At 51.1% G+C, this 24,319-nt stretch overlaps 1 protein-coding gene across 1 annotated transcript; it reads left to right on the forward strand.

Moving 5' to 3' along the window:
• Positions 1–1,176: 1,176 nt before the first annotated feature.
• LOC143034747 (uncharacterized) lies at positions 1,177–23,881 on the forward strand. Its single transcript, XM_076201096.1, has 4 exons — positions 1,177–1,295; positions 4,543–4,856; positions 6,422–6,514; positions 22,949–23,881. Exons 2-4 carry the CDS (start codon positions 4,599–4,601, stop codon positions 23,879–23,881), a joined length of 1,284 nt encoding a protein of 427 aa, XP_076057211.1. The 5' UTR covers positions 1,177–1,295; positions 4,543–4,598.
• The last annotated feature ends 438 nt before the right edge of the window (positions 23,882–24,319 follow it).

Here is a 24,319-nt window from a genome sequence, read left to right on the forward strand (position 1 = left end):
TTAATCATGCCCGTAGTTCAGCTTCGCCGGTGGCAGGATTCGAACCGCCATCCCCTCGACCTTCGCCGCAAGTAACGACGCCCTAACCCCTTCAGCCAGCGAGCTCCCCCATCCCGATATGTAATTTCCATAATGCTTTTTTTGTCGACTATGAATTTACTGTAGTTATTCCTAAATCAAATTTTCTGCAATTGTGAAACTTATAAAAAAGAACTTGGTAAGGGGTGACGTTATATTATCTTAATGTGCGATAGGTTTTGTTGTGTAACTTCAAATTAATCCCTAAATATATCGTTTCGTGTAATAATAATAATGATAATAAGTTTATTTGGCAATGAATCAATATATATGAAGTGCATATAATGACAAGAACGCATACAAATGCCGAGGATAACACAAAAAAGCATGTAAGCTTGTGGTCCTCATTCTGAGTATTTTGTGTCCCATATATAAGTCCTCAAATTAATAGAAACGTCAGTTGCGGTTTTCTAAGAATTGAGTCTGGCAAACATCTTTATATTTACCGAGAACGGTAAATATATGGAGATAAGCTTACATGCTTTTTTGTCTTATCCTCGGTAATTGTTATTGTTATTTTGAACTATGTATTCTTTTCGTTATGTTCTGCACTTCGTGTATTTTGATTCAATGCCAAATAAACTTATAGTACTCATATGCCCCATGTATGTTAATATATTGTACCAATTCCGAGTTATTGGGTTAACGGACGTTACTGAATGTAATGGACAGAACCCCCCAGTCCCAAATGTAATTTAACTGCCCTCTTGTCCGTAATGCGAGAGAACCAAACATATAATACAGAGTCACCAAGATAGGTCTCGCTCTACCTTCATCTGATCCTTCATACTTTCCCAATCTCCTTATTTCTTCTATCTCACTTTCATAACAGGTGATTCCCATTCCCTTACAAAATTCGATAAATACCAACTTGTCATGCAATACCTTCTGCTCATATGTGTGTGTGTGTGTGTGTGTACACATTCATATTATTTTACTTTTGTCACGCTAGCTTATTCAGTCTAATAGATAACTCCTCTTATTTTCCCAAGTATTTCTTTACAGTGAAAACTATTCATGAACTATTTAATTTCATATATCAAACGTTGCATCTTTAGCAAATGCGACTGCGCATAGAAACAATGCAGGCGAAAGTGAGTGACAGGCAGAAATTGGTAGGTGCCAGGTGGATGGATACAAAATTATTCAAAATGGAAAGAAAATGGTACAAATATCCAAGCATAAAGACTGAAAACCTTCCCCCGGATATTACAGAGGTAAGAAATAGTGATATCAACAATAGCTAACGTAAAGTTGAATTATTTTATCAACAAAACTGAAAATTTATGAAAATTTACTTGTCACAAAATTGTAACAAAACAAATGGAGGACCAGTTGATTGGTGTGTCGATCAATTCATATAAGATTTAAATACTGAATATAGGGAGAAAAATAAGAATAATACACTGATTTGGCTTACGACAATGCAATGCAGAAATATGTATTTTGTGAATACACTATACAGTAATTCTGTATTGTATTGGCTGCAGCCTGCATTGCCCAGTAGCTTTCTACTGAGTACTGGTGACTGTCAGTACAATTTTTTTGAATTTACAAAAGTAAGATTATTTTGATTAAATTAAATCTTTGTACAAAAATGGCAGAGGTTGCAGTTATCAATGAGAGTTGTACATAAAAGGTTATCCAGTCTTGTCTAATTTTAAAATTAGGTAAATGGCACATTTATATTAATATGTTGTATTTTATTCCTTAGTTTATTTGATTTTTTATTATTGAGTTTGTGGTTATTGTTAAACTTGCTCATATGGTATGGGAATAATTTCTATTTAAAGATTTGGGTAGGTTTTTGCTTCCCTTAATGCAAATATTTTTAGTTAGATTCTTTCACCTTTTCTTCAGTTCTGTAAAGAAACAAATGATAAGTCAATAGTGACAGCACTGTCTTATTATCTGAAAAGAAAATAAGTAACATACCCGGCTTTGGAGCACTTGTTTTAAGTGTGTTCATGACTTCAGAGCCCTGAAGAGAATTTACTTGGGAATTGTATGATGATGATCTGTTACCGGGAATGTCAAAAGAAGTTTTGCATGGCAGTAAAAACCCTTTAAAGACCCCAAGGCAGTCAAAAGTTTTCCGCAAACTAGAAGATTTGATATCAAGTATGATTAGGCCTACATTGATTAAAAATGATAATAATGATATGGTATTACATCTCAAACTCCCCCCTACCTATCAGAGGGCTAGGATGGTGCCCCTCACAAACTCAGAGGACTCTGTAGTTTACCTAGTTGTATTTTACGGGAAGGGGGAGCTACGCACATGGTGTCCTGCTTTTGTATCTCGCAGTGTCTAGTTTGCTCTTAAATTCATGAATGGCTTTTGCACACACTATTTTTTTGTCCAGTTTGTTCCAAGTGTCCACTACTCTGTGTGGAAAGCTGTTCTTCAGATCTCTTGTATAACTGTTTTTTGGCTTTCTTTCCATGTCCTCTTGTGTTTCTCTTGTCCCAGTTAAACAAGTCCTCTCTATCAAGTGTTTCTATGCCCTTCATGATTCTGTAGATAGTCAGTAGGGTGCCTCTCTCTCCTCTTTGCTCCAGAATCGGTAACTCCAAGTTAGCCAGTCTTTCTTCATATGACAATTTTGAAAATGCAGGGGCCATTTTTGTGGCTGCTCTCTGGGTTCTTTCTATTTTCTTTATTTTCTTTTTGGTACTGGGTGACCACAATGTTGCTGCATATTCTAGTCTAGCCTTATCAGTGTGACTAATATTTTTTCAATAATTTCTTTGTCCAAATATGTAAATGTCACTTTTATTGATCTTAACAAGTTATAGGATTCTCTGAGAATTTTGTTTATTTGTTTATTATAGGACAAGTCGTTTGAGATAATTACTCCCAAATCTTTTTCGGATCCCACTTTCTTTACCTCCTTAGCTCCAATTTTATATTGTCCTTATATTCTATTGTGTGTGTGTATTTACGTAGTTGTATATTGCGGGAGAAGAGCTATGCTCGTCCCTAGGGACCCGCAGTTGTATCTTTCCGATCCAGTTCTTTCTTAAAGTTATGTATAGTTTTAGTACTCGCTGTTTTCTCTTTCAATTTATTCCATGTATCTAACACTCTATGTGGAAAGCTATTCTTTTTTATATCTCTTCTGTAACTGTCCGTCTTAAGTTTCTTGTGTCCCCTTATATTTCTATTGTCCCATTTAAGTAGATCATCCCTGTCAAGGATTTCCATCCCTTTCATAATTCTATATATGGATATCAAATCTCCTCTTTCTCTTCTTTGTTCCAGAGTTATTAATTTTAGTTTTTCCAATCTTTGTTCATATGTCAGCATACTGAGTGTTGGTGCCATCTTTGTTAGTGCTCTTTGAATTCTTTCTATTATTTTTTTTTTTTTTTTTTTTTTTTTTTTTTTTTTTTTTTTTTTTTTTTTTTTTTTTTTTTTTTTTTTTTTTTTTTTTTTTTTTTTTTTTTTTTTTTTTTTTTTTTTTTTTTTACTGGATACTCTAATTTTGGTCTTATCAGTGTAACTAGGATTTTCTTCACCATCTCCTCATCTATGTAGTCAAAAGCCACTTTCATTGATCTTATTAAGTTGTAGGTTTCTCCAACTATTTTGTTCACATGTTTGTCTAGTGTCATGTCATTTGAAATGATCACTCTTAGGTCTCTTTCTGAATTTACTTATGTAACTTTTTTGTTCCAATTTTATATTTACCGGATATTCTATTTTTGCTTTTTCCAAATTCCATTATACTACATTTTTAATGTTGAAATTCACTTTGTTCTTTTTACTCCAATTCCAGACGTTGTCCAGATCTCCCTGAAAAGATTTACAGTCTTCCTCGTTACTCACTCTCTTCAGTAGTTTTGCATCATCTGCAAAGAAGTTTATGTAGCATTTAATTCCTTCATCCATGTCGTTTATATAAATAGCGGGGTGAGGAATTTGGTACATCGTAAGTTGGGCGGAGGAGAAAGAGCACAAATATTTTTAGAAAGAATCCAAAGAGCAGCGACAAAAATGGCACCTACATTGTCAAATCTGACGTATGAACAAAGATTGGAGAAATTACATCTGTCAACACTGGTACAGAGAAGAGAAAGAGGTGATTTGTTGACCATTTACAGAAATATGAAAGGGATGGAAATTCTCGATAGAGACAACTTGCTAAAGTGGGACAGAAGATAAACAAAAGGACACAAAAAGAAACTAAAGAAGAACAGTTACAGAAGAGACCTGAAAGAGAATAGCTTCCCACACAGAGTGATTGATGTCTGGAACAAACTGAATGGAGAAACAGTGAATGCCAAAACTATACACAATTTTAAGAATAAACTGGATGCGGAGAGATACGAAAACGGGTCACTACGAGCATAGCTCTCATCCCGTAAAATACAACTAGGTAAATATGTAACCTTGGTTCATTTTTTTTATTTATTTATTTATTTTTTATTTTTTATTTTTTATTATTATTTTTTTTCCAGATTTATGGACTCCAGGTCGAGGACATTTGGAATGAGTGCAAATTGTGTACCCCGGGATGGAGGATCGTAAAGAGGAGGTGCAGCAGGATGACAATGAGGAAGGGAAACGGCAGGAAGGTGAACTGGAAGAGAAGCTGTGGGAAGTGGAGGAGTTCTTGGTGACTTTGGTCGACAACGGTCGTTCGGTTGTTGTGAGGAAGGACGACTTGCCCCTCCTGCCCAGGAGCACGAAGGACTTCACTCCGTTCCTGACGGAGTTGGCGCTCAAGAACGTCAGCCCCCTACGCAAGGCAGATCCAGACCTTCTGCGGCAGGTAACGCGACCTACTACAGACTTCCTTGTCCGTCTAAAGTTTGCTCTAAGGGTTGATGTCATAATGTGTTATCTCTCTTGTATCTCACTAGCCAAGTGGGTTAGGGTGTCGTTACGATATAAAGTCCTCTTTGAGGGGCACTGTCCTAGCCTTCCAATAGGGGGAGTTTGTGACATTAAACCAAATCACTTGCGGCGAAGGTAGAGATGATGACGATTCGAACCCTGCTTGGGGTATAGTTCATTAGATTCCACGTTACAAGGCCCACCGTAAGGAGCACTGTCTTAGCCTGCCTGATAGGGGGGAGTTTGTGATGTTGAACTGAATGGCATCATCACAATCATTCTCGTATCTCTCTCTATGCCTCTCGCCTCTCTCTTTCTATCAAACACCTCCCTACCTGTCTCCCTCTCTTCCTCATGTCTTCTTCCCTCCCTTTCCCCCTCCTTTCCTTCACTCCAAGATCACAGTTGAACCTAATGGCAACAGTGATTGATAATCAAGAGATCAAATGAGGAAAACTTTTTGACAGTAATGGCGGAATTGGCAAAGATCATGAATGCATTTGATGCGTCTAGAATAGAAAGGGGGAAATGCAGAATTGGCAAAGATCACGAATGCATTTGAGGCATCTACAATCGGGGAAAATGCGGGCATCATGTGTAAGACATCTTGCCTCTTAACTCCTAGAATACGATGCGACTGCATAGGCATCATGAGACGTAAGTATACAAAGATGCTGCTGTGAGTGTCCTGATAATCTTTATTTTTTAGATGGAGTCGACTAGTGACCCCAGTATTATGTGAACAGGCTTGATCACATTTTCTGTGGACATGAACATTTTGTGTGAAAGAGAATGAATATAACAGCAGCTGTAGCTTTACATTTTATAGTGCAAGTATTGTGATGCATCGTTGTACGTCAGGCACAAGTATTTAATTTGTATTGAAGAGGTTAATGTCAGATGCTTTAAGAACCCTATTTCCGTACAGAGGAGGTGTGGCATTTACCCCTCTCGATTCTCGATGCCTCGTTTCAAGTTGGAACAAAGTTCGTAGTTTCAGAGCCATTACGTGCCCTAAGTGCCCCCCCCCCCGAGCAAAGGACTCAGGGATGTCCCCCTCCTTTCCCCCATCACCACTTATCATCTCCACCATCCCTTAATGCGCCTATTGTAGCTGTTGGCTCGCGAAATAATTAAACAGATTTATAAATATTATTTAATGTCCCTATTGCAGAAAGGTTAAGGGAAAAACATTTCGTATTCTGTTGAGTCTAACGCAAAATTCGTATATTATGGTAAAATATTGAGGGTTCCTTTGACCTTTTTATTTAATATGATTATTTTGTCACCCTTCTGGGTGGCACGTCCAGACTAGAATCGCCGCCACCCCCCTAAATGTACCGTCCTATGGCAAATGCACCCCCATGTGAGGCCCTCCTGCATGGTTTTCTTGGGACGTAACATCAATGGCCATAAGAGTTACGATGCCAGAAGTGAACAATCCCCATCACTTCTGGACACCGTCACTGTCTTTCACCACGACCTCCTTTCACCATGCAGGGACGGGAATGGCTCACGGAGAGGCTCAGAGGAGGCAAAGAGCTGGAGCTTCATTGCATCGGGAATCCAGATTACAGAGACGGCATTGTCCAGGTAAGTTCTCGTAACACGGATGTACGCTATTTTTCTTAGAAGTGGTATAGCACCAGAAAAAAAAAATTAATTTTGTAAATTACAATACATCAATGTAATAGATATTTTTCTCGGCAGAAATCGTTATCGGAAAACGTTGTAACCTGTACAGAAATGAACAAAGTCGCTTAGACTCCTTTAGACGCCAACTTTGTTTTGATAGATTTGGAGGTCTGAGATGATGACAACCCTAATGACCTCAAGAATTACAGGTATTGCATTACTAAATGCAGGTTTGGTTAGGTTGGTAGGTTAGGTAAGGGCTAGAATAGACAAAAATATCATACTTTAATTTCTTCAGCCTCCACTGCCAAAAGAAAGATGGTGTCTCAACTAACCAAAGTGGTTACGTTTGTCTATAGTTTTTAGCAACCTTTTCTATTATTAATTTCTGCCAACAATGGCCATGTATTACATTGATGTATTATGGTTTACAAAATTAAAATTTTATTTCCTATTGCTATATTGTGTTAGGTATGCACTTTTATCAATTTATTAGATGTACTGACCCCCTTGCTCTCACTTCCACATTTTTTCTTGTATCTATCCTCGTAACCTGCACTGCACCCCGTACTTCTTAATTAATCTCTTCGATGTGATGATGCCCACGTAGGCGTCATGAGGCGTGAGTGGATATACGAGGATGTTGGCGTCTTGATTATATTCATTTTGTAGTCGTAGCCGAGTGAACCCCCCATTCTGTGAACTGCTGGTTTGATCGTGTTTTCTGCATTTGTTAATACTCAGTGAAAGAGAATGATTAATACCAGCAGTGACTTCATGTTTTATGACGCCAGTAGTGTGATGCATCGTGCATTAGGCACCCAATGCTGCGCGAGAGAGGATTTGACTCCTATTGAAGAGGTTAGCCATTTCCTTCCTCTGAATCCCCCCCCGTATTATGGATCTTCCTTTCTGTACATTACATAATCTGCCAAAGGCCTCACACGGGAGGTAGCCAAAAAGAAAAGGGCATGGAAACCACTCCCACCCATTCCATCCCTGATACACTCCACTCCCCTCCACCCTCTACCCTCTACCCTCCCTCTTATCTTGGGTCATCCCTGCATCTCACCCACTGCCCTGGGTCACAAGCGGTGTTGCAAGACACAGCACATCCTCAGCAAGGTCGCTTCATTAATTCGGCGACCCCCCCCTCTCTGTTCCCTCATGCAGAAAGGGAGAAGATGGGGAGAAATTCCTTCAGGAAGCGCCAAATTTATTTCTCATGCATACTCCCTCACCCCCCTCAACTTCCTTTCTGCCACTTTTAAATACAAAGTCTTCTTGAGCGCAGTGCCCTCGGCAGTTGTTCCCAGATACGTATTAACCACTTCAGCACAAGTCAAATTCTCGCACACAGCATTAGCTGTCATATGTACGATGCATCACACTACTCGCATTCTAAAATATAAAGCCACTGCTGCCGTATTACTCGTTCTCTTTTACTCCGAGTAATAATAAACCCAGGAAAGGTGATCAAACCAGCTCACAGAATCTGGGGGTAACTCGTGTACAACTACGAAAAAGAAAATGTATAATCAAGATGCTGACGCCGGCATCCACACATACCCACTCGCACCTCGTGATGTTTACGTAGGAATCGAATCATCTTGAATGGAAGGCCCTTGGCATTCGTCGCCAGTTACGTATTACTTGTGACAAAGATGATCACTCCGTCCGTTGCCCAGAAAGGGGGCATCAGGGGGGGAGGGAGTGGATCCACAGAAGTGTAACAGACTTTGAAGGTGAACGCGGGCGTGCGTGCACGACATCGGTCTTCAAGAAATCATCGTGAAGGGCTACAGACGGGGTCATGCTGTGGCCGCCCCCAAGAAGAAGAGTGGGGACCTGATGAGCAAGGTATGGTCTCTCTCTCTCTCTCTCTCTCTCTCTCTCTCTCTCTCTCTCTCTCTCTCTCTCTCTCTCTTTGTCTCTCTCTCCGTCTTTCCCCTCTCCTCCTCTCTCTGTCTTTCCTCTCTCCCCTCTCTCCTCTCCCTCTCTCTCCTCTCTCCCCCCTCTCTCTTCTCTCTCCCCCTATCATCTCTTTCCCCCCTCTCTCCTCTCTCTCCCCCTCTCTCTCCTCTCTCTCCCCCTCTCTCTCCTCTCTCTCCCCCTCTCTCTCCTCACTCTCTCTCCTCTCTCCCCCCTCTCCTCTTTCCCCCCTTTCTCCTCTTTCCCCCCTTTCCTCTCTCCCCCTCTTCTCTCTCCCCCTCTCTCTTCTCTCTCCCCCTCTCTCCTCTCCCCCCTCTCTCTTCTCTCTCCCCCCTCTCTTCTCTCTCCCCCCTCTCTCTTCTCTCTCCCCCCTCTTCTCTTCTCTCTCCCCATCTCTCTTCTCTCTCTCCCCCTCTCTTCTCTCTCTCCCCCCTCTTTTCTCTCTCCCCCTCTCTTTTCTCTCTCTCTCTCCCCTCTCTCCCTCTCCTCTCCCCCTCTCTCTTCTCTCTCTCCCCCTCTCTCTTCTCTCTCTCCCCTCTCTCCCCCTCTCCACCCTTTCTCTCCCTCTCTCTCCTCTCTCTTCTCTCTCCCCCTCTTTTCTCTCTCCCCCTCTTTTCTCTCCTATCTTCTCTCCTCTCTCTTTCTCTGTCTTTGTCTTCTCCTCTCTCTCCCCCTCTCTCCTCTCTCCCCCCTTTCTATCACTTGTCTCTCCCCTCTCTTCTCTCTAACCCTCTCTCTCATCTCTTTCCCCCATCTCTCCTCTCTCTCCTCTCTCCCCCTCTGTCTCCTCCTCTCTCCTCCCTTTCCTCCCTCCCCCCTTTCCTCCCTCCCCCTCTCTTCTCTCCCCCTCTCTTCTCTCTCCCCCCTCTCTTCTCTCTCCCCCCTCTCTTCTCTCTCCCCCCTCTCTTCTCTCTCCCCCCTCTCTTCTCTCTCCCCCTCTCTTCTCTCTCCCCTGTCCTCTCTCCTCTCTCCCCTGTCCTCTCTCCTCTCTCCTCTTTCCTCTCTCCTCTTTCCTCTCTCCTCTCTCCCCCTCTCTCTTTCCTCCCCCCTCCTCTCCTCTCTCCCCTCTCCCTCTCTCCCTCCTCTCCTCTCTCCCCCCTCCCTCTCCTCTCTCCCCCCTCCCTCTCCTCTCCCCCTCTTCTCTCTCCTTACCTCTCTCCCCCGTCTCTCCCTTCTCCCCCTCTCCTTTCTCACCCTTCTCTCATTTCTCTCCTCTCTCCCCTCCCCCTCTCTCCCCTCTCCTCCCTCCTCTCCCCTCCCCCTCTCTCCCCTCTCCCTCCTCTCCCCTCCCCCTCTCTCCCTTTTCTCCCCTCCCCCTCTCTCCCTCCTCTTTCTCCCCCCTCTCTCCCTCCTCTTTCTCCCCCTCTCTCCCTCCTTCTCCCCCTCTCTCCCTCCTTCTCCCCCTCTCTCCCTCCTTCCCCCTCTCTCCCCCTTCTCCCCTCTCTCCCCCTTCTCCCCCTCTCTCCCTCCTTCTCCCCCTCTCTCCCTCCTTCTCCCCCTCTCCTCTCCTCCCCCTCCCTCTCTCCTCTCCTCCCCCTCCCTCTCTCCCCCTCTCGCTCCTTCCTACCTTCTCTCTCTCCTCTTTCTCCCTCTCTCTCCTCTCTCCCTTTTCTCTCTCCTCCCCCTCTCTTTCCTCTCCCCCTCTCTCTCCTCTTTCCATCATTCTCCCCCTCTCTCTATCCCTCACCCCTCTCCCCCTCTCTCCTCTATCCCTCACCCCTCTCCCCCTTTCCCCCTCTCTCCTCTATCCCTCACCCCTCTCTCCTCTATCCCTCACCCCTCTCCCCCTCTCCCCCTTCCCTCTCCCCCTTCCCTCTCCCCCTCTCTTCTTTCCCTCTCCTCTCCCCCTCTCTTCTTTCCCTCTCCTCTCTCTTCTCTCTCCCACCTCTCTTTTCTCCCCTCTCTCCCTTCTCTCTCCCCTTCTCTCTTTTCTCCCCCTCTCCTCCGTCATTCTTTTCTCCCCCCTCTCCTTATTCTCCCATCTTCTCTCTCCCCCTCTCCTCTCCCATTATATCTCCTCTCCCCTCTGTCTGTCCTCTCCTCTCCTCTCTCTCTCTCTTCTCTCCCCTTCTCCTCTCCCCTCTCTCCTTTCTCCCCTCTCTCCTTTCTCCCCTCTCCTCTCTCTCCCTCTCCTCTCTCCCTCTCTCCTCTCTCCCTCTCTCCTCTCCACTCTCCTCTCTCCCCCTCTCTTTCCCCCCTCTTCTCTCCCCCTCTCTCCTCCCTTCTCCCCATTTCGCCCTTCTCCCCCTTTCTCCTTTCTCCCTCTCTCTCCCCCTCTCTTCTCTCTCCTCTCTTCCCCCTCTTTCCTCCTCTCTCCCCCTCTCTTCTCTCTCCCCCTCTCTTCTCTCTCCCCCTCTCCTCTCTCCCTCTCCCCTCTCCCTCTCCCCCTCCTCTCTCTGCTTTCTCCCCCCACACTCCCCTCTCTCCTCTCCGTCTCTCCCCCACTCTCCCCTTCTCCCCCTCTCTCCCCCTCTCTCCTTTCTCCCCCTCTCTCCCTTCTCCCCCTCTCTCCCTTCTCCCTCTCTCTCTCTTCTCCCCCTCTCTGCTTTCTCCCCCTTCTCTCCTTTCTCTCCTCTCTCCGTCTCTCCCCCCTCTCTCCTCTCACCGTCTCTCCCCCCTCTCTCCTCTCACCGTCTCTCCCCCCTCTCTCCTCTCACCGTCTCTCCCCCCTCTCTCCTCTCACTGTCTCTCCCCCCTCTCTCCCTCCTCTCTCCACTCTTCCCTCCACTCTTCCCCCACTCTCCTCTCCTCTCTCCTCTCCTCTCTCCACTCTTCCCCACTCTCCTCTCTCCCCCTCCTCTCCTCTCCCTTCTCTCTCCTCCTCCTCTCCCTTCTCTCTCCTCTCCCCCTCTCCTCTCCCACTCTCTCCTCTCCCCCTCTCTCCTCTCCCCCTCTCTCCTCTCTCCTCTCTCACTTCCCCCCTCTCCCTTCTCCCCCTCTCTCCCTTCCCCTTTCTCCCTTCTCCCCCTCTTTCTCCCCTCCTCTTTCCCCCTCTTCTCTCCCCCTCTCCCCCTTTCTCTCCCTCTCTCCCCCCTTTCCCTCTCTCTCCCTCTCTCCTCCTTCCCCCCACTCTCCTCTCCATCCCCCCACTCTCCTCTCCATCCCCCCACTCCCCTTTCTCCCCCTCTCTCCCCTTTCTCCCCCTCTCTCCCTTCTCCCCCTCTGCTTTCCCCCTTCTACCCCTCTGCTTTCCCCCTTCTCCCCTCTTCTCGCTCCCCTTCTCCCGTCTCCTCTCCCCCTCTCTCCTCTCCCATTCTCCCCCCTCTCCCTCTCCTCTCTCCCTTCTCCCCCTTTCTCCCCTCTCCTCTCTACTATCTCCCCCTCTCTACTCTCTCCCCATCTCTCCTTCCTCTCCATTTCTCTCCTTTCCCCACTCTCCCTCTATCCCTCTCCTCTTCCCATCTCTCCTTTCCCCCCTCCCTCTCCCCCTCTCCTCCCCCCTCTCTTCTCTCCCCCTCTCTTCTTCTCCCCCTCTCTTCTCTCTTCTCTCCCCCTCTCTTCTCTCTCCTCCCCCGCTCTTCTCTCTCCTTTCTCTTCCCCCATGACTTCTTTCTCCCTCTCTTTCCCCCCTCTCTCCTTTCTCCCCCTCTCCTTTCTCCTCTCTCCCTCTCCCCCTCTCTTCTCCACCTCTCTCCTCTCTCCCCATCTCTCCTCTCTCCCCCTCTCTACCCCTCTATTTTCTCCACTTCTCCTCTCCTCTACCTCCTCTCCTCTCTCTTCTCCCCCTCTCTCCTTTCTCCCCCTCTCTCCTTTCTCCCCCTCTCCATTCTCCACCTTCTCTCCTTTCTCCACCTTCTCTCCTTTCTCCTCACTACTCTCTCCTCTCCCCCTCTCTCCTATCTCCCCCTCTCTCCTCCCCATCTCTCTCCTCTCCCCCTCTCCCTCTTCTCCCCCTCTCCCTCTTCTCCCCCTCTCCCTCTTCTCCCCCTCTCCCTCTTCTCCCCCTCTCCCTCTTCTCTTCCCCTCTCCTCTCCCTCCTCTCCTCTCTCCCCCTCTACCCCTCTCTCCTTTCTCCCCCCTCTCTCCATTCTTCCCCTTCTCTCCTTTCTCCTCACTACTCTCTCTGCTCCCCCCTCTCTTCTCTCCCCTCCCCCCTCTCTTCTCTCCCCTCCTCTCCCCCCTCCTCTCCTCTCCCCCCTCCTCTCCCCCCTCCTCTCTCCCCCTCTGTCCTCTCTCCCCCTCTGTCCTCTCTCCCCCTCTGTCCTCTGTCCTCTGTCCTCTCTTCCCCTCTGTCCTCTCTCCCCCTCTCTTTCTCCCTCTCCCCCCTCTCTTCTCTCTCCCCTCTTTCCTCCCCCTCTCTCCCCCTCTCCCTCTTCTCTCCCCCTCTCCCTCTCCCCCTCTCCCTCTTCTCTCCCCCACTCCCTCTTCTCTCCCCCTCTCCCCCTTCCCTCTCCACCTCTCTTCTTTCCCTCTCCTCTCCCCCTCTCCTCTCTCTTCTCTCTCCCACCTCTCTTTTCTCCCCTCTCTCCCTTCTCTCTCCCCTTCTCTCTCTTTCTCCCTCCCTCTCCTCCGATAACCGTCATTCTTTTCTCCCCCCTCTCCTTATTCTCCCATCTCTCTCCCCCTCTCCTCTCCCATTATATCTCCTCTCCCCTCTGTCTGTCCTCTCCTCTCCTCTCTCTCTTCTCTCCCCTTCTCTCTCACCCTCTCCTCTCTCTCCCCTCTCCCTGTCTCTCCCCACTCTCCTCTTTCCCTCTCTCCCCCTCCCTCTCCCTCCCCCACCCCCTTCTCCCTCCCACTCCCCCTCCCCCTCCCTCTCCCCCACTCCCTCCCTCCCCCTACCCCTTCCATCTCCTCCATCCTCTTCCCCTACCCCCTTCCTTTCCCCCACCCCTCCACCTCCCCATCCCCTCACTCTCCCCTCCCTTCCTCTCCCCCTCCCCCTCTCTCCTTTCCCCCTCTCTCCCTCTCTTCCCTCCCCCTTTCTCTCTCCTCTCCCCTCCCCCTCCCCCTCTCTTCCCTCCCCCTCTCTCCTCTCCCCTCACCCTCTCTCCCTCCTCTCCCCTCCCCCTCTCTCCCTCCTCTCCCCTCCCCCTCTCTCCCTCCTCTCCCCTCCCCCTCTCTCCCTCCTCTCCCCCTCTCCCTCCTCTCCCTCCTCTCCTCTCCCTCCTCTCCCCCTCTCCCTCCTTTCCCCTCCCCCTCTCTCCCTCCTTTCCCCTCCCTCCTCTCTCCCTCCTCTCCCCTCCCCCTCTCTCCCTCCTTTCCCCTCCTCTCCCCTCTCCCTCCTTTCCCCTCCTCTCCCCTCTCCCTCCTTTCCCCTCCTCTCCCCTCTCCCTCCTTTCCCCTCCTCTCCCCTCTCCCTCCTTTCCCCTCCTCTCCCCTCCCCCTTTCTCTCCCCTCCGCCTCTCTCCCTCCTCTCCCCTCCGCCTCTCTCCCTCCTCTCCCTTCCCCCTCTTTCCCTCCTCTCCCCTCCCCCTCTTTCCCTCCTCTCCCCTTCCCCTCCCTCTCTCCTCTCCCCTCCTCTCCTATTCCCCTCCTCTCCTCTCCCCCTCTCCTCTTCCCCTTCTCTCTCTCCTCTCCCCCTCTCGCTCCTCTGTCCCCCTCTTCTCTCTCCTTTCTCTTCCCCCTCCCTCCTCTCCCCTCCCCCTCTCTCCCTCCTCTCCCCTCCCCCTCTCTCCCTCCTCTCTCCCCCTCTCCCCTCTCTCTCCCTCCTCTCCCCTCCCACTCTCTCCCTCCTCTCCCCTCCCCCTCTCTCCCTCCTCTCCCCTCCCCCTCTCTCCCTCCTCTCCCCTCCCCTCTCTCCCTCCTCTCCCCTCCCCCTCTCTCCCTCCTCTCCCCTCCCTCCTCTCCCCTCCCCCTCTCTCCCTCCTCTCCCCTCCCCCTCTCTCCCTCCTCTCCCCTCCCCCTCTCTCCCTCCTCTCCCCTCCCCCTCTCTCCCTCCTCTCCCCTCCCCCTCTCTCCCTCCTCTCCCCTCCCCCTCTCTCCCTCCTCTCCCCTCCCCTCTCTCCCTCCTCTCCCCTCCCCCTCTCTCCTCCCCCTCTCTCCCTCCCCCTCTCTCCCTCCTCTCCCCTCCCCCTCTCCTCTCCCCTCCCCCTCTCTACTTCCTCTCCCCTCTCCCTCTCTCATTCCTCTCTCTCCCCTCCCCCTCTCTCCCTCCTCTCCCCTCCCCCTCTCTCCCTCCTCTCCCCTCCCCTCTATCCCTCCTCTCCCCTCCCCCTTCCTCCATCCTCTCCCCTACCCCTCTCTCCCTTCCCCCTCTCCCTCCTCTCCCCTCCCCCTTTCTCCCTCCTCTCCCCTCCGCCTCTCTCCCTCCCTCTCCCCTCCGCCTCTCTCCCTTCTCTCCCCTCCCCCTCTCTCCCTCCTCTCCCCCTAATCTCCCCTCCTCCTCTCTCCCTCCTCTCCCCTCCCCCTCTCTCCCTCCTCTCCCCTCCCCTCTCTCCCTCCTCTTCCTTCCCCTCTCTCCCTCCTCTTCCTTCCCCTCTCTCCCTCCTCTTCCTTCCCCTCTCTCCCTCCTCTTCCTTCCCCTCTCTCCCTCCTCTTCCTTCCCCTCTCTCCCTCCTCTTCCTTCCCCTCTCCCTCCTCTCCCCTCCCCCTCTCTCCCTCCTTTCCCCTCCTCTCCCCCCTCTCTCCCTCCTTTCCCCTCCTCTCTCCCTCCTTTCCCCTCCTCTCCCCCTCTCTCCCTCCTCTCCCCTCCCCCTTTCTCTCTCCTCTTTCCTCCGCCTCGCTCCCTCCTCTCCCTTCCCCCTCTTTCCCTCCTCTCCCCTTCCCCTCCCTCCCTCCTCTCCCCTCCCCCTCTCTCCCTCCTCTCCCCTCCCCCTCTCTCCCTCCTCTCCCCTCCCCCTCTCTCCCTCCTCTCCCCTCCCCCTCTCTCCCTCCTCTCCCCTCCCCCTCTCTCCCTCCTCTCCCCCTAATCTCCCCTCTCTCCCTCCTCTCCCCTCCCCTCCCCCTCTCTCCCTCCTCTCCCCTCCCCCTCCTCCTCTCTCCCTCCTCTCCCCTCCCCCTCTCCTCTTCCCCTTCTCTCTCTCCTCTCCCCCTCTTCTCTCTCCTTTCTCTTCCTCCTCTCCCCTCCCCCTCTCTCCCTCCTCTCCCCTCCCCCTCTCTCCCTCCTCTCCCCTTCCCCTCTCTCCCTCCTCTCCCCTCCCCCTCTCTCCCTCCTCTCCCCTCCCCCTCTCTCCCTCCTCTCCCCTCCCCCTCTCTCCCTCCTCTCCCCTCCCCCTCTCTCCCTCCTCTCCCCTCCCCCTCTCTCCCCCTCTCATCCCCCTCTCCTCTCCCCCTCTCTCCCTCCTCTCCCCTCTCCCTCTCTCCCTTCTCTCCCCTCCCCCTCTCTCCCTCCTCTCCCCTCCCCCTCGCTCCCTCCTCTTCCCTCCTCTCCCCTCCCCCTCTCTCCCTCCTCTCCCACTCTCCCCTCCCCCTCTCTCCCTTCTCTCCCCTCCCCCTCTCTCCCTCCTCTCCCCTCCCCCTCTCTCCCTCCTCTCCCCTCCCCCTCTCTCCCTCCTCTCCCCTCCCCCTCTCTCCCTCCTCTCCCCTCCCCCTCTCTCCCTCCTCTCCCCTCCCCCTCTCTCCCTCCTCTCCCCTCCCCCTCTCTCCCTCCTCTCCCCCTAATCTCCCCTCCCCCTCCTCTCTCCCTCCTCTCCCCCTCCTCTCCCCTCCCCCTCCTCTCTCCCTCCTCTCCCCTCCCCTCTCTCCCTCCTCTTCCTTCCCCTCTCTCCCTCTCCCCTCCCCCTCTCTCCCTCCCTCCTCTCCCCCTCTCTTTCATCCCCCTATCTCTCCCTCCTCTTCCCTCCCCCTCTCTCCCCTCCCTCTCTCCTCTCCCCTCCCCCTCTCTCCCTCCTCTCCCCTCCCCCTCTCTCCCTCCTCTTCCCTCCCCCTCTCTCCCTCCTCTTCCCTCCCCCTCTCTCCCTCCTCTTCCCTCCCCCTCTCTCCCTCCTCTCCCCTCACCCTCTCTCCTCCCCCCTCCTCCTCTCCTCCCCCCTCCCCCTCTCCTCTCTCCCCTCCCCCCTCCCCCTCTCCTCTCTCCCCTCCCCCTCTCCCATCCCCCTCTCTCCCTCTTTTCCCCTCCCCCTCTTTTTCCCTCCCCCTCTCTCCCTCTCCCCCTCTCCCCTACCCCCCTCTCCCTCCTCTCCCCTCCCCCTCTCTCCCTCTTTCTTCCCCCTCTCTTCTTCCCCTTTCCTCTCTTCACCCTCTCTTCTCCCCCTTTCCTCTCTTCACCCCGTCTCCCCGTCTCTCCCTTCTCACCCTCTCTCCTCTCCCCGTCTCTCCCTTCTCCCCCTCTCCTTTCTCCCCCTTCTCCCCCTCTCATTTCTCTCCTCTCTCCCTCCTCTCCCCTCCCCCTCTCTCCCTCCTCTTTCTCCCCCTCTCTCCCCTCCCCCTCTCCCCTTCGCTCCCTTCTCCCCCTCTCCTTTCTCCCCATCTCTCATTTCTCTCCTCTCTCCTCCACTCTCCCCTCGCCTCTCTCCCTCCTCTCCCCTCCCCCTCTCTCCCTCCTCTCCCCTCCCCCTCTCTCCCCTCCCTCTGTCTCCCTCCTCTCCCCTCCCCCTCTCTCCCTCCTCTCCCCTCCCCCTCTCTCCCTCCTCTCCCCTCCCCCTCTCTCCCTTCTCTCCATCCTCTCCCCTCCCCCTCTCTCCTCTCCCTCCCCCTCTCTCCCTCCTCTTCTCTGCCCCTTTCCTCTCCTCACCCCCTATCTCCCCCTCTCTCCCTCTCTCTCCTCTTCCCCTTTTCTCTCTCCTCTCTCCTCCTCCTGCTCCTGCTCCTCTCTCCATTCTTTTTTTCCCTCTCTCCTCTCTCCCTTCTCTCTTTCCCCCTCTCCTCTCTCCCCTCTTCTCTCTCCTTTCCCTTCCCCCTCTTCTCTCTCCTCTCTCTTCCCCCTCTCCTTCCTCTCTCCCCCTCTCTCTCCTCTCTCCCCCTCTCTCTCCTCTCTCCCCCTCTCCTCTCTCTCCTCTCCTCACCCCGTCTCCCCCTCTCTCCCTCTCTCTCCTCTCCCCCCTCTCCTCTTTCCCTTCTCTCGCTCCTTTCTACCTTCTCTCTCCTCTTTCCCCCTCTCTCTCCTCTCTCCCTTTTCTCTCTCCTCTCTCCCTTTTCTCTCTCCTCTCTCCCTTCTCTCCCTTCTCTCCCCCTCTCTCTTCCCTCTTTTCCTCCTCTCCCCCTCTCTCCTCTCCCCCTTTCCCCCTTCTCTTTTCTCCCCTCTCTCCTCTCCCCTCTTCCCCTCTCTCTCCTCTTTCCATCTCTCCCCTTCTCTTTCCTCTATCCCTCACCCCTCTCCCCCTCTCACCTCTATCCCTCACCCCTCTCCCCCTCTCTCCTCTATCCCTCACCCCTCTCCCCCTCTCTCCTATCCCTCACCCCTCTCCTCTTTCCCTCTCCCTCTCTTCTCCCCCCTCTCTCTTCTCTCTCCTACCTCTTTTCTCCCCCTCTCTCCCCTCCCTCTCTCCCCTTCTCTCTTGTCTCTCCCTCTCTCTTGTCTCTCCCTCTCTCTCCCTTCTCCTCTCTCCCCTTCTCTCTTTTCTCAACCCCCTCTCCTCATTCCCCCATCTCTCCCCCTCTCCTCTCTCCCATTATATCTCCTCTCCCCTCTGTCCTCTCTCTCCTCTCTCCCCTCTTCTCTCTCCTCTCCTCTCTCTCCTCTCCTCTCTCCTCCTCTTCTCTCTCCTCTCCCCCTCCCTCGCCCCTCCTCTCCCCCTCCCTCGCCCCTCCTCTCCCTCCCGCTCCCCATCCCTCCCTGTCTCCCCACCCCCCTCTCCCCCACCCCCTTCCTCTCCCCCACCCCCTCCCTCGCCCCCTACCCCCTCCCTCGCCCCACCTTCTCCCTCTCCCCCACCTTCTCCCTCGCCCCCTACCCCCTCCCTCTCCCCCATCCTCTTCCCCTATCCTCTTCCCCTACCCCTTTCCTCTCCCCCACCCCCTTCACCTCCCCATCCTACCCCCCTCCACCTCCCCCATCCCCTTCCTCTACCCCATCCCCATACACATATCCCATACCAAGCCCTCTACACTCCCTCCTCTCCTGATATCACCTTTTGCTCCCCCTGCCTAACCCCAACAACATCATGGAGAATGGTCGGAGCCCTTGGTTCTGACCACCTTCCAATCATCATCACCACCAAAACAAGATGCACCCCAGCTGGCCACAGACACACTTACACCAATTACAAGAGAGCTAACTGGGAAGCCTTTAATGAAGAGACAGAACAACATTTCGAAACACTTAACAGTACACCAATCACAAACATAAACAATGCTGTGCACGCTTTTAATACAATCATACAAAACGCAGACAAGAGATACATCCCTAGAGGCAACAGAAAATCACACAACCCCAACTTCACACCAGAAATCCAAGGCCTCATCAGACAACGTGACACACTTAAACACGATACCCCCACACCTATCCCTCAAAACATAGCAGACCAAATACAAACACTAAACACTGTGATTGCCAATAAAATACATGAACAAAAAACACAAAATTGGCAAAACTTTATCAATACACTTGATCACAAAACAAACACCAGCAAATTGTACAAAACACTCAACAGCATCACACTATCCAACACTAACACTACACGCTCTCACGCAGCAATAATCACAACAACAGATAATCTACCCTCAAACAGACAACAAGCAAACGCACTCATACGTCATTTTGCACAGACGAGCCATCTTACATCTCACCCTGACGACCGACGCACCATTCGACGTAAGAAAGACTTTCCCACAGACTCAGACTATACACCCTTCATAGACAGTCAGACAAAACTCATATTGCATAGTCTCAAGCACTCATCTGCCTGTGGCCCTGATAACATAAGCAACATACACCTAAAACACATTGGACCACAAGGTATACACGCACTCACAAACATTGCAAACTACAGCTATTCACACAACACAATACCCGACATCTGGAAGCATGGTAAAATAATCACCATTCCAAAACCGAACAAAGACCCAACAATCCCAACATCGCACCGCCCAATCACACTTCTCTGCACCCCCTCTAAAGTCATTGAACGCCTAATACTTAAACTTGTCACACCATATATTCCCCTTGCTGACTCACAACACGGTTTTAGGCCACTACACTCCACAAACACTCTTCTGACAAACCTCACACAAAGAATTTTAGATGGCATCAATTCAGATAGGCCCCACCACAGAACACTTCTTATAACATTGGACATTAGTAAAGCTTTTGATGCTATCCCCCGCCACAACCTAACAAATAAAATATATAACACAGACATGCACAATAACACCAAAAGATGGCTGGCCAATTATCTGGCAGGCAGGAATGCTCATGTGTCATATAATGGCCAATCATCGCACATCAGAAACATTAAGAACGGAGTACCACAGGGCTCGGTTCTATCCCCCACATTATTTAATCTATACATGCATGACTTACCCATGCCAGACACCTCAGAAATACAAATCTCTTCCTACGCAGACGACATAACAATCACATGCACACATCGTAACACAGACAAAGCTGCAGAAATAATCCAGCCTTACCTTGACACACTCAACACATGGTTCATCACAAACAGACTCAAAATAGCTCCAACCAAATCTACAGCAACACTTCTCACCAACTGGACAAAAGAACACAAATACATACCTCATCTCTACATCAACAACACTCTAATACCACACACAAACACACCGAAAATTCTTGGTGTAACATACGATACATCCATGTCTTTCAAACAACACCTCACAAACATAGCTCCCCTTCCCGCAAAATACAACTAGGTAAATACAACTAGGTAAATAAAAAACAAATGCACACCTAGACTTAACGCACTTAAGTCAATCACTGGAACAACATTTGGACAAAACAAAGAAACTAATATAACAATATACAAACAATGCATACGCTCAGTGATGAATTATGCGAGTCCTGCATGGGCTCCTAATCTCAGTGAGACACACCACAACACCCTTCAAATCATACAAAACAAAGCCCTAAAAACAATTACAGGCTGCACAAATACATCACCTACAGACCATTTACACCATGAAACAAAAGTCCTCAAAGTCAAGGACCACCTCGACATGAGAGGCACACAAACACTTGCTGCAGCCACCACAAACACATCACACCCGCTACACTACATAGCAGAACACCCACACACACCAAGAAACATTAAAACTACACCCAAAGACCTTTATTACACACAGATACTCTCTTCTCTTCCTCCACAACCACCAAATACCAGCCTCCGGAAACATATTCATAATCATATCACTCACCGCTCCATTAACACACTGAAAGACAACACACTGCTGCATGCCAGACCCCCTGATATCCACCCTTCTGAATCTTCTCTCCCACGTAGGGACAGAGTCCACTTGGCCAGACTGCGATGCGGTCACCACCCAGCACTTCTAAGCTACCAGAAGAGGCTGGACGACCGTGTTGTGAACAGCTGCCCAGGATGTAACACTTCACCCCATACCATACAACACATAATGGAAGACTGCATTATACACAATCATGCACGCAAACAACACAACATACACTCTTTAAAGGATTTGTGGGAAAACCCAGTTTCGGCTGTGGCCTTCCTTGGGGAGACGGGACTGCTCGGACAGACAGTCTAGGGAACGACAACAACAACAACAACCCCATCCCCTTCCTTCCTCTCCTCCCTCTCTCTCCCCCTCCTGCCCCTCCTCTCTCCCCCTCCTGCCCCTCCTCTCTCCCCCTCCTGCCCCTCCTCTCTCCCCCTCCTGCCCCTCCTCTCTCCCCCTCCTGCCCCTCCTCTCTCCCCCTCCCTCCCCTCCTCTCTCCCCCTCCCTCCCCTCCTCTCTCCCCCTCCCTCCCCTCCTCTCTCCCTCTCCCTCCCCTCTCTCCCTCTCCCTCCCCTTCTCTCCCTCTCTCTCCCCCCTCCCTCCCTCCTCCCCCCTTTCACTTCAAAATGTTTCAGAAGAGCTTTCCTGAGCTAAGAAAGGAAAAATGACCTCTTTCTCTCTCCAGGTATTTATTGACGGCACTTTGGGGGAGCCTTCCAAGTGTAATGAGGAATAGAAATTTGGGAATGGATGCTAAGAGGAGACTGTATGAAGGAGTGATTGTGCCAACAGCACTGTATGGAGCAGAAACATGGAACATAAGAGAGGAAGAGAGAAGGAACTTGAATGTGTTTGAGATGAAGTGTCTGAGAAGTATGATGGGGGTTACTAGGCTTGATAGAGTGAGAAATGAGGAGGTGAGGAGGAGAACAGGGGTGGAAAGGGAGTTGAGAGATAGGGTTGATGAAAGAGTATTAGGATGGTTTGGACACATGGAAAGAATGAGTGAAGAAAGACTAGTAAAGGAGGTATGGAAGGCAGATGTGGAGGGAGTGAACATGAGGGGACGTCCTGGGATGAGATGGATGGATGGGGTGAAGGGGGCTTTGGGGAAGAGGGGAATGTCTGTTGAGGAAGGACGGGAGAGGACAGAAGACGGAAGATGTTGTGATGCATGAGGTGGAATGGACGGGGGAATGGGGGGTGAGGTAGTGTGTGTGAGCAAAAATTTTGATGCAGCCCGAAGGGATTTCTCCCTGTCCTCTCCTTTATATGGGGGGACGGAGAGGGGGGGTCATCAATTTAATGAAGCGGCCTTGCTGTGGATGTGCTGTGTCCTGCGACACTGCTTCTGACCTAGGGCAGTGGACAGGGTGCAGGGATGACCCGTCATCTAGGAGGTGCTAAGATGGGAGGGAGGGTGGAGGGGTGTGGAGTGTTTTCGGGGATGGAATGGGTGGGAATGATTTTATGCCTTGTCCTCTTTGGCTACCTCCCTGGTAAGGGGGAAAAAGCCTTGGTATATGTATGTATGTATGTATGTACTTTGGAGGAGCCCTGCACTGCCTATTGTGCACGCGGAGGTTCCTCTCCATTTCAGGTTGTGTTGGGGTGGGATTGGGGCTGGGGCGGAGACTCGAAGAACGGTTTTGGAGTTTGAATGTCCAGGTTCCTTTCCATTTCAGGTTCTGTGGGATGGGAGCTGGGGCAGAGACTCCAAGAACGGTTTGGAGACTCCAAGAACGGTTTGGAGACTCCAAGAACGGTTTGGAGACTCCAAGAACAGTTTGGAGTTTGAATGTACAGGTTCCTCTCCATTTCAGGTTCTGTGGGATTGGGGCTGGGGCAGAGAACTCCAAGAACTGTTTGGAGTCAACAGAATGTGGCAAGTGGCCCTTGGTAAATGGAGACCTTACAGTACACAAGAGATTTGAGGGATGACTCGTCATCCAGGAGGAGCCAAGATAAGAGGGAGGGAGGTGGGGTGGATGGGAGTAGAGTCCTGCGACTGTGGGGATGGAATAGGCGGGAGTGGTTTCTATGCCTTTGTATTTTGGCTACCTCCCTTGTGAGGGGGAAAAAGCCTTTAGTATATGTTTGTATGTACCTTTTACGTTAACTGTGATAAAAAAAATCAGCCATCATATTTCCATGAGCAGCATATAGAGCCACGGTTTGGCCACCCCTGGTATATAGAGACCTAATGGCAATATCTAAAATCTCCCTCAGGTGGACACCTTGACCTTCCAACCTCCATCGGACGACCACGGGGACAGGCAGAGCGGCGGTCCTCCTTCGCCAGAATCCTTGGTGATGGACTTGTACTCAAGCTGGGAGGAACCTACCCTGTCAGAAGAGGACCTGTTGGAAGGCGAGGAACTGCAACATGAGGAGCTGCCACCTTTGGACATGAATCTCCCAGATCGTAGCAGACGGACAGCTGCAGTAGATGATTGTTCCATTACAGAGAGTCGTGTGGCATACGAAGAGCCAACTATGAGGGATGGGAGTACTGTTTCTTCTTCGGATATTGTGCTGCTCCAGGAGGATGAGGCGGATGGAGTACAGCCACAGGTTTCATCCCAGCCCTCCACAGTACACCCTCGTCCCTCTGGGTCCTCTCCACAGCCGTGCATGCCGACACACCAGGGGTATATTACGACAGGTCAGCCTTGCCCCCCTCTACCCAACCCCGTCAGATCACCCTCGCACCCGTGCCCCCTGCCACCTCTGCTACACGTGCCTTCGTCCCAAGGGTATGCATCGGCATTCCAAAGTTGTGTGTCACCCCGATTTCAAGCTCCTCTCTCGTCACACCAACCGTACGTGTCCCCACCACCGCCACTTGTTTCACTGCCTCATCCTCACGTGTCACCGACTCAGCAGCTCGCACCGTTGTCTTCAGTCCATTCCTGTGAACCTCGGTCCCGACTGTGCTCGTTACCGTCTCGGCCAAGCGGAGTGTTGGCCCAGCAGTGTGCACAAGAACCATCCCAGGGTCTTGTCGTCCAACCGTCCCATCCACCTGGTGTCTCCCCACCATCGGAGACCTGCTCCTCTCGAGTGCAATCCACATCCCCATGCCAGAAGGCCTCACCAAAGACAACCAAAGCCAGGTACAACTTCAAAGGGAAGAAGGGACCAGGCAGACACTTGACTTGACTCATCCTCAGAGACCTCAGGGTTTTACCAAGGAACCACTCTTTGGCTGGCATGGGGCACCTGCCGCAACAGTGACCCCAGTCTCAGGAGCCAGCGGTAACGAAAAAGGTCTTCTGAAGTGTACCGTACCGTACAAGAAACTGGATTGGAGGTCAGGTGAGTCGTACCTTTTTCTACACCACAGGTTCTTCCCTTGAGGTTAGTTACGTTTCATCAGTATACGATATATATATATATATATATATATATATATATATATATATTTTATGTGTGACTAATAATTTGACATCCCGAAGGGATTTCTCTCTGTCATCTCATTTTCTGCACTTGTAGTAGGATCAGAGGAGGGATTGAGGAATTTAGTGACAGAATTTGGGAAGGTGTAGGGTGAGTTGAAGCAAAGGCATGGTTCATTAGATTCCACGCTACAAAGTCCAC

The sequence above is a fragment of the Oratosquilla oratoria genome, chromosome 18, assembly GCF_046742065.1.
Source record: "Oratosquilla oratoria isolate Oo_2021 chromosome 18, ASM4674206v1, whole genome shotgun sequence".
In the NCBI taxonomy this organism is placed as follows: Eukaryota; Metazoa; Arthropoda; class Malacostraca; order Stomatopoda; family Squillidae; genus Oratosquilla; species Oratosquilla oratoria.